At 46.1% G+C, this 10,302-nt stretch overlaps 1 protein-coding gene across 1 annotated transcript in view; it reads right to left on the reverse strand.

Moving 5' to 3' along the window:
- The window catches only part of ZC3H18 (zinc finger CCCH-type containing 18), a 72,198-nt gene extending 68,566 nt beyond the window's left edge, over positions 1-3,632 (reverse strand). Inside the window, exons 1-2 of the mRNA XM_019505407.1 lie at positions 3,610-3,632; positions 969-1,573 (exon numbers count right to left, since the gene is read on the reverse strand). Coding sequence (XP_019360952.1) covers positions 969-1,559 — 591 coding nt within the window. The 5' untranslated portion in view covers positions 1,560-1,573; positions 3,610-3,632. The remainder of the gene's footprint in view (positions 1-968; positions 1,574-3,609) is intronic.
- Positions 3,633-10,302: the final 6,670 nt, after the last annotated feature.

Below are 10,302 nucleotides of genomic sequence, written 5' to 3' on the forward strand. Positions count from 1 at the left end.
TGAAATCTATGAAGTCTATCCAGCTCCAAGGTGCTATTTACAGTGCCAACAGCAATACAATAACATAGTTTAAAACCTTTGGATTTCCCGTGTATGCCTGGCATTCGTCCTATAGCAACTGTCACAGCCTGGGAGGTTAATAGCATTATACCTGATGTGACAGATGCGAGCACCGGGCTAATTAATGTGGTGCCAACAAGCATCCTTTGGGAGCCAGGGAAGAAGCAGTGCCCTGAAGCTCTGGAGACCCTGTGCCCTTGATCAGCATCATTGCTCGGGGGCTCTGCTGACATAGCCATAGCAGCAGACTCTTTTTTCCAGGCCTTGCAACTGGCAGATTTTCCAAACTATGAAGCATCTGGCACCTAAGTAGTTGAAGCTGTAACACAGAACAAAGCAAGCTCCCTGGCAGAGATGCTCTCAGCTACCTTCTGGGAGATAATATGAGCTTGAAGGGGTGGAAGGCAAGAGGGACAAGCCAAGAACCTAGAGTAGACTGATGTCATCAGTTAGGCCAGGGGTCAGCAACCCCTGGCATACGTGCCGAGCGTGGCACGCAAGGCCATTTTGCTCGGCCCACTACCGCCAGCCTGGGCTCTAGGCAGCTGCTGCCAGCCACAGAGCCCAGGCTGCTCCCAGCAGGCAGCTAGGAGGCTGCAAGCCCTGCTGCATGCAGACCAGGCTCCGTGGGATGGCTGCAGCCGGGAAGCTGCAAACAGCTGCTCTGGGCTCCGGCACTTTGGTGCTCCGGCACCTTCCAAGGTAGACATTGTGGTTTTTTCGGCACTGGCCAAAAAACATTGCCTACCCTTGAGTTAGGCCATGTGCTCGCTCTGACTGCAGCTACTCATGTTAAAAAAAAAAAAGAGGCATGTCAAAAACTCAGCAAGGCAATCCCGATAAAGCAGGCCAAAGGATTTCCCCAAGCAATGCCCAGGCTGCCATGTCAAGAGCAGCCTCGCACTTACATCAATCTCTCCATCATCAATCTCTCCATCATCTTCCTCTTTCTTCTTCTCCTTGACAGGATCCTGACCATCCTTTTCATCGTCGCTTTTGGTGCTGGATTTCTTCTCGTCCTCAGGGGCATCATCCCCCTTCTCTTCCTCCTCTTCCTCTTCAGCCCCAGCCTTTTCTGCATCTTCCTCTGCGGCTGCAGCACTTGGCTCTTCGGGAACCTCCTCATCATAGTCCAGTTCGTGTTCATCCAGTTCCCGAGTGACAGAGGATGCTTCGTCTCCAAGGTCATTTGTCCCATCTTCCTCCTCCCCCTTGCGACACGGGGAGTTCTTTAGCTCCCTCCTCTGCTCATTATTGTCAGAGTCCTGAGACTTGGTTTCGCTTAAACGATCCTCCTCATCTGAGTGATTCTCTTTGCTGTGACTCAGTGCCCTGGCTGCAACCTCCTCTTCTTCATCCTCCAAGATGCTGCCTTGTCCACCCTCTCCATCGAGATCTCGATCTGAGCCACTCTCCTTCAGGATCTCATCATCGGAAAGCTGCCGGTTCTCCTCCTCCGGAGAGCAGGGATTTCGCTCAGGGCTGTTGGAAACATCCATCAGTACCTGCTAATCTGCAAAAGGCAAACAAAAAAAAGCTATTTGTTATATGCAACAATTTTGGGAATGAGAAAGTCTCATTGAACACGTGGTGCTCTTGAGCTACCTCTTCTGAGTAGAGATGATCACAGCCTGTCCTACCATCTCAGAAAAGAGAATGCACAGGGTCTCAGCACACTCCACAGAAGGAAAGACATTTAGAAACATCAACAGTTATCTGCTTATTCCATTAAAAAAAAAACAAACATTCCTTTTTTGTACAGGTAGACACACAGTTCAGTATCAGAATTTAACCCACTCTGCCTAGGAAGGGTCAGGCTGGATAAATACTTGGATAGAAGACCTCCTTATATATGGCTCCCTCCTAGTTCCAACTGGAGAAGCTAGCATTAAAAAAGATCCCTGTCAAACTGCTGGCTAGTGTTCAAGACACAAGACAGATGCTGTGCCCCTCCTGGAAGGTGGCAATGGTATTTCAGGAGTGGGTGAACTTGCTACACACACTGACCAATTTTCAAAAGCGCTCAGCATCAAAACAGTCTAGTCAAATAAATGGTTCAGGCTCCTTGGACAATCAGGAACATAGTCTGTAATGAACTTTGGTAAGAGAGCTGCATGCTGGCATTAATTCTTCTGCTGTACCCTGAACTAGGAAAGGAAAAGCCAAGAATTAGATGCATTTGAAGGTTTAGATTAAGAGTTTTAATCAGGTTAAATTTAGAGAACAAAACTTACTATGTCTAACCCACCACCCACTCTCCATAGTAACACTGTATTTAGAATTCCTTTAAGGAAATCTTTCAGTGGCATAATGATCGTCTGCATTGTGCCGTTTTCTAGCAGGCTCAATACAAATATTCAAATATTAGATCTTTGCTTGTAACAAAAAAGATACATACAGCAATTATAAGAGGCAAGGCAGAAGGTGTTCAGGAGTAATTCATCAAGGAACATGATTTAAAAATGCAGAGACTGGAAGGCCCAGAGAATTCAAAGAGACACAGGTCTCCTTTCAGAAGTTTGCTTTTTCTAATCCAGGCCAGTGCTGGCGGTGGTGGAAAGCAGTTACCACCAGCTGGCAGCCTGATACTCCATGTAGCAGCCTTCACTCAGGAGAGACCAAAAATCACAAGACAGCGCAATAACTGGGAACATCAGATGAGTCCAAGGATTAAGTAGTTTCTCCAATATGCAGAAGTGACAAATTAATGGGAATAGCATGAGGCTTCCAGTTCCTAGTATGATTTATATATCTATCCATTGTTGTGAAAGAGACTGGGCTGTAATGTAGGTTTGGAAAGGCATGGGTGCTAAAAAGGGAGAATGGACACTTTGCTATGGTACTTTTACAGGTGAAGGAAGTCATTGCATTACAAACCAGCACTATTAATCCCCTTCTGAGAAACCATCCCTTAACATATATAGGATACTTCATTCATTTAAAGTTCTTCTCCATTATGGCCTCCTTACAAACTTGTTCCCTGGCACCATGCATGTATTGCTAGGTTTTCACCCAGGACATCTAAGGTCTTTGGCAGAAAGATGCTATATTAAAAAAAAAAAAAAAAGATGGCTTCTTCAGGAAAATCACAACTCCTTTTTCAAGCAGCTTGATCAAATGCTGTGAAATAGAAGAGTGGCTCCCATCAGCCATCTGCATGCTATTTTCTACTTCCCTTGACCAACATATAAAATTCTTCACTGCTGAGCTTCTTTGAGGCTACAATCAAGAAGGCTGTCACTTATGATAAGAACAAGGAAAAATGCAAACGGCAGAACGCATACTAAGTCAGCCAGCGCACAAGCAGATGGCTGAGAAATCCAAGCAGATTTCTCCAGGTGAAAAGAAAGCAAATTGCCTAAGGATTTTAAGCACCAAACACTGATCGTTATGGAATTTGGGGGTTGTGCACTGTAATAGGGCCCAATGAAGTATTGCAGTCAACATGCAGCTCTCCTCCAGGCAGTTAAAGGAAGCTTGGAAGGTAATTTCTGGCACTGGCTTGGGAAGCTTAATGTGGTGTTTTTGTTTTCTTTTTCTTTTCCTCACCTGCAGCAGAAGAACAGACCCTTGATTCCCAGCACTTCAGTCCTGGGTTCCAGCAACCCTCCCATAAATAGCTCTCTCCCCTGACCCCAGGCTGCCTGGTTCCCACTCTCTCCACACACAAACCCCTCCTGAGGGCTCACTAAGATGAACAAGACCTAAAGGGGAAAAAAAGCATTGGTATGCTGCTTTCTACACCCTAAGCTCCCTAGAACAAAGACTGTTACATTCGTATCTTGTACTGCAGATGTAACATCAACCCTTACACAATACCTCCTGCCTTCACCGGACCAGATAAGTGATTAGTTAATATTTGTAATAAAGTTGCTTTGAAGTTGAAAGCACCTATAAAATAAATGCTGCCTATTCTCACAGAAGCAGTTTGCAGAAGTTGCAATAAAGCACAGCTTCGAAAACTTCCCAAGATGAGTTCCATCATGTACAAATATTAGTATTTAGCAGAGACACAGGACTCGGTCAAGGCACTATACAAATGTTAACTAATTAATAAATATAAGTAGTACCTGAACACTGCGCAGTGTACTTAGGAGTACAGTGTATCCCATGTTGGGCTTAATGCAAGTTTCCAGAGTTTCTAACAACATCTGAGCTAGTTCTATGAAAACCTTGACATTTTATGGAGAGCTAAAAACAAGAATGCAGCTAACTGCCTCCTACTAATAACAACTCTGGGTAGTTAAGTGCAGAATGGGAAGGAATTCAAACAAATTATGTTTCTAAAAAGCATTTAATGATGGGGCAGAGCTCAGAAACGCATCCGTAGGAATAATTCTGTGATGACATATTTAATTGTCTAAGTGTCCAAGAAATTGCGCTTTGAATGCACATATTGGAAATTACTTACAGTTTATTACATAGAAGAGGTCAACATTAACAGGCTTGTAGGAGCATAAAAACCTGCCAGGGAGAGAGGAGGTCAGGGAATAAGCTTTCTGATCTCTTGCAAATAAGAAGCTTTAAGGTGGATGCTAAGTGATCTAGACAGCTTTCAGCACTCAGGGTTTAGCCCTGAAAAGCAAGGGGAAGAAAGTGGGTTCATGCTTATTTTGTCTTCAGCTATGTGGATGCTACCCTCGGCTAGCAGCTATTAAAACCGTGACACAGCCAGGAGTGACCAGGAACAACGGTCACAAGCTAGCAGAGGTTAGATTTAGGTTAGACATCAGAAGGCGCTATTTCAGTCAGGGCAGCTAGGGTCTGGAACCAACTTCCAAGGGAGGTGGTGCAGGCTCCTATCCTGGGGTTTTTTTAAGAAGAGGTTAGATGTACACCTTGCTGGGGTCGTTTGACCCCAGTACTCTTTCCTGCCATGGCAGGGGGTCGGACTAGATGATCTTCTCAGGTCCCTTCTGACCCTAGAAACTATGAAACTATGAAAAGTGAGGAATTCTCCCACTGATGATCCCTACAATCTCATACTGGGTATGCAAGGAACACAAGACTCGGTCCTGGGACTTGCGCTGTTCAATTTCTTCATCAGCGATCTAGATGATGGGGTGGAAAGTAACCTGTTTAAATTCTCTGATGACACCAAAATTTGGGGGGAGGTGAGCACGCTAGCAGGGAGTGAGAGATTGCAGAGGGATCTGGATAGGTTACAGGGGTGGGCTAACAGGAACAGGATGCGTTTCAATACGGACAAGTGCAGGGTGCTGCACTTGGGCAGTAGGAACCAGCAGCACACTTACACAATGGGGAACTCCCTACTCGAGAGCACGGAGGCAGAAAGAGATCTTGGAGTCATTATTGACTCCAAGATGAACATGGGCCGACAATGCGAGGTCATGGTTGGCAGGGCTAACCGGACCTTGTCGTGCATCCACAGGTGCATCTCGAGTAGAGCCAAGGAGGTGATCCTCCCCCTCTACGCGACACTGGTCAGGCCACAGCTGGAGTATTGTGTCCAGTTCTGTGCGCCCCATTTCAAGAGGGATGTGGACAACATGGAGAGGGTCCAGAGGAGGGCCACCCGCATGATCCGGGGACAACAGGGCAGACCCTACAGTGAGAGACTGCGGGACCTGAACCTATTCAGCCTCCACAAGAGAAGGCTGAGGGGGGACCTGGTGACCGTCTATAAACTCACTAGGGGGGACCAGAAGGGTTTGGGGGAGACGCTGTTTCCCCTAGCGCCCGCTGGCATAACAAGGAGTAATGGGCACAAGTTGATGGAGAGGAGGTATAGATTGGACATCCGCAAAAACTACTTCACAGTTAGGGCGGCTAGGAGCTGGAACCAACTTCCAAGGGAAGTGGTGCTGGCCCCTACCCTGGGGGTCTTTAAGAAGAGGCTGGATGCCTACCTGGCTGGACTCATTTGAGTCCCGTTTCTTGTTTTGGGGTTTTGTTGTTCTCCTGCCCTGGCGGGGGGGTCGGGCTAGAAGTTCTACTAGGTCCCTTCCGACCCTAAATCTGAATCTATGAAGACGGATGACTTATTTAAGTGACGTGCTGAGCATCAGGTATAAACTCAAGCAGAAATGCGAGAAGTGACCGAGTCAAAGCTGAAAGATCCTCCTTAATTCCAGCATTTCCTAACTTTGAAGCACTTGACTGTGCAACTTCATACAATTAACTAAATCTTAAGCCATTGATGACACATTTTTAAAGATGAGCAAGACATTTGTATACCTACTCAGAGAAGTAGGGCTGGATGGGACCTCCAGGGTCATCTAGTCCAACCTTCTCCCTGAGATAGGATCATCCCAATCCAAACCATCCCATACAACCATAATCCAAACTCTACTTAAGATTACCCTCAACCCTGACACAACATAGACTTAACTTACCACAGGTAAAGCAAGGGAACCATGGTAGTCAATATCCTGCTTCTATAAAATGTCGTCAATATATAGTCAAAAGGTTCTGGGTAAAGGGCCAAGCCCCCTACAACAAGGGAAGGCAAAAACCCACAAAGTCTGTGCCAATCTGACCACGGCATCAGTCTGACCCTGAGCAGAGGGGCAAGACCCTCTAGCCATAAAACTCTGGCTTTGCTCCTGTAGAATTGGCACACCTCAGTTGAAGTCCCCAGCCCTAGCTGTAGCCAATAGCCAATTTCTCTGGGGAAGCTAAAAAATACCCTGATGCATATAACAGGAAAATAAAGGTGGTGGGAGGGAACAGGGGCGGGAGCAACCAGCAAAGCCCAGAAGCATGGGAAATACCCAAGGTAGAAAATAGGCACAGCTACATTCTCGATCACCCCCAACCAGTGGCTGTTATGCCTCTCCTTGATGGCCAGTCTTTCAATGATAGTGAGTCCACAACTTCCCTACGCAGTCTATTCCATTGCCCCACTTTTCCTCACAGTTTATACAAACCTAGTTTATGTTGTTCTTACAGTTTATACACACATCGCTGATGTTCAATAAAAAGTGTTTATACCAACCAAACGCTATGCAAAGTACTCGCCTTCATACATACGGAAAGAGATTATTTGTTTCTTCTAACAAAAATATTGTCCTGCACTGTTTTACCAACAAAGAAATACAGGACTGGACAAGACCATGAAAGAAGGTCTAGTAAAGCTAAAGGCAGTAAGAAAAACCCCAAGTAGCTAGTGGAGATTTTAAAATGGCCAAGATTTTGAATCCACTGCTTTCTTAATGCAACTTACCCAAGGCAAGAGCAGGAGTCAGAGCTTGGATGCGCACTCTGGAAGTCTTGGCTTCAGGTCCTGCATTCAGGACCATGCCCAGTTCCTACTCTCTGTTAAAGCAGGGACTAACAGGTAAGGATGGGAAATGGCTTGGACAGAAAATGAAAGCGATGGAATTGAGTAGGGTTAGTGCTTTCAGCCCTTGACAAGGCCTGTCCTAGGCAACAGAGCTAAATTCTGCCCTTGGCTGCTGTGTTGTTCCCAGTAAAATCTACAGAAGCTGTGCAAAGGATTCCCAAAGTGGAATGCATCCTATTTTAATAGTGATGTCTTAACAGCTAGACACACATGCAATTTAGTCAGACAAGCTGCACTAATCAAAAATCTATAGCTATCACTCTCAGCCTGCTGAATTAAAGCTCTGCTGCTTTCTGATAAAAACTAGCTGAAAGGCACAACAGTTTAAGCAGCACATTCAGTTAAACCTATGGAAATTTAACCTGTCTACAACAACAGTGAATTGACCTGTTGCTGAAGACAGCCTGGTAGCAGTGGGTCCAAGGAACTAGAGGTGAAAGTATGTTAAGGAGGTGATGAAGAAATGTCTTGCAATCGAGAGCTTCTCCAGCTCTATCCTAACCATGCAGTTGGTCCAATAAAAGGCATCACTCACAAAAAATGTTTGCCTTTGGCATACTTCCTGGACCATCAGGGCTATAACATCACTCCAACATTATGAACACAGGTTAACTCATCATCAAACCTCAAGAATACTTTCTGTAACCACACTGAAAGTGGCTTTGTCCTTTAGATGCTGCTACTTAAGCAAGGGTTTGAGAAAGCCAGGACTATTGGAAAAGCTCTATCAAGTTCCAACAATTTCTGCAGAACCTGCTGTCATTAAAAAAAATAAAGGTTCAGCCAGTATACTAGCAAAGAGAATCTCAAAACCCTGATCAGAGCAAAAACCAATGAAGTAAGGCGGCTCTAGTACTTCAGTGACTGCTCAGTGCTTTCCTAAAGAGGAGAAAGTGAAAAGTTGGTCGGTGCTGGAACAGAAAAGACTTTGAAGTTCCATGAGTCATCAGCAAGATGGATAGTTGCAGAAAAGGTGAGAGCAACAGTAGCAGCCCTGCAAAGTATACCTCAAAACAGGACTTCAGGAACAGAGTGAGGAAGATTGGAAAAAACCTCTGGTCAGAGCAGACAGGACATTGCGAGAGACTCCTACAGACTGGCTTAGCAGCCAGCAGGAGGCTTTCTTCCTGAAAGCATTCCCTCTCCCTTTCAGCTGCCAAAGATAGCTGGAGGTGATGAAAGGGTTTCAGATGCATCAGACACGTCGCAGCCAGAGGCCAGCACAAAAACGGTCCACAATAGAGCTCCTGAGCAGCATCCAGCTGCAGCTGTGTAGTGAACTGCAGCATCTTTTCCTTTGCAAAGAGCAGAGAAAAGCTGACTTCTCTAACCTGATCTTTGCCCTGTCACTATCTTTTATGCAAGTCTGTTTCTGGTAGTCCATGGGATAGCTAGTACCTGGTAATTCCTTTTGCCCAAGCTGTGTATATGGGTGGGTGAGGGCCAGCGGGCATATGTAGGGAAAAACATCAAGATAGAAACACTAATGGGATAGGTAAGACAAATAGCAGGATGCTGAGTGACTTGGGGAGACACACAGGAAGATAGGAGACAAACAGAGGTGAGGAGCTAGGGAAAGAAGAAATATAAAGGAACGGAACAGAAAAAGAGATGCTAAATATGGCTCAGAAAAAAAAAGAGACAGTGGGATCTAGGAAGAGGAAGAAAAGATGCAGATGAAAGCCACGAAGGTAGGCAGAACAAAGACTGAGGGGTATAGTTAAAGTCCTGAAAACCTGTGACACTCATGGACCCAGAGAGACAGACCTCCATCTCAAACTTCATTTTTGCACAGTGGGAAGCTGATTTCCTACCTAGGGGACCTTCTTACCATCTTTAATTTTCCCTGTTGAAGGGCATGTGAGCCCAACAGCTTGCAGAAAAAGACCATTTTTTTTTTTGCGATTTCTTAGTTGGTCTAATAAAAGGCATCATCTTTCTGAACCAAGAGTTCTAGATTTTTGCATTTTTCTTTTTGTCTCAGACCAACACAGCTACCAAACACATCCTTGTCAGGTAGCTGACAAAGTCAATAAAATCGAATACATACCTGTCCTGCTCCCTTAGAGAAAGTGCAATTTAGAAGATGTGTGTGTGGGCAGGGGGCAACTTGGATTTGTCAAACTAGTGCGGAGGCATCAAGATAGCCTCTCAAAGGCTGCACAAAGCTCTTTTCAGCACTAGTCCTAGAGGACTCCCTGGTGACAGCCACTTCCAAAGCCAGCTTCCTACATCCCCCAAGTAGCACTTTCCGAAACCCTAACTCCAGCCCAACAAGGGGACACCATTCCCTGCCTTCTCTGTTGGATTAGACACTGAACAGCTCCAGTACTGGAGTTCAGACGTCACAACTTACTGCTGCTGCTGCAAGTCAATCTTTTCCGCTAGCTTTTCCCTATGGGATACCAGTCTGCTACTGGGAATAAACACATTTTTAAGGCATTCAGCACATATGCATGAATAATTAGAGAGCAGAGTTAAGCATTCAAGTCAGCTGAGGATTTGTTTGGATCAGGAAAAGATTTTGATCTCTGTCCCGGGTCCAAACAAACCCCGAGGTGCTCGGGAGCAAGAGTTCAGCTCTCTTAGGCTCTACCGTTGCTGCAGGGGGAATACTTGGGGGGTTACTGATCCTAACGCACGGGAACCATGGCAGGAAAATCCTCCCAGGAACCACGTCGGCAGGTAATTCGGCAGCATGGCACTAAGGGCAGAGCGCACGGATCCTGCTCAGAGCAGAGACTGCGATGGCAGCTCCTGCAGGGAGCCCCAGGGTGGCAGGAGACAGCCTAGCTGGCACCGGGTGACATGGGGCCCGGACGCCCGAAGCACTGGGATGCTCCACTCTGGGTGATAGCTGCACCCCTGGCAGCCAGACATGGGGACCTTCTTCCCACGCTCCTCCACAAAACTCACAAGCACATCCAGACACTGCT

The sequence above is a fragment of the Gavialis gangeticus genome, unplaced genomic scaffold (genome assembly GCF_001723915.1).
Source record: "Gavialis gangeticus isolate Ggan-Ray unplaced genomic scaffold, GavGan_comp1, whole genome shotgun sequence".
NCBI classification, from domain to species: Eukaryota; Metazoa; Chordata; order Crocodylia; family Gavialidae; genus Gavialis; species Gavialis gangeticus.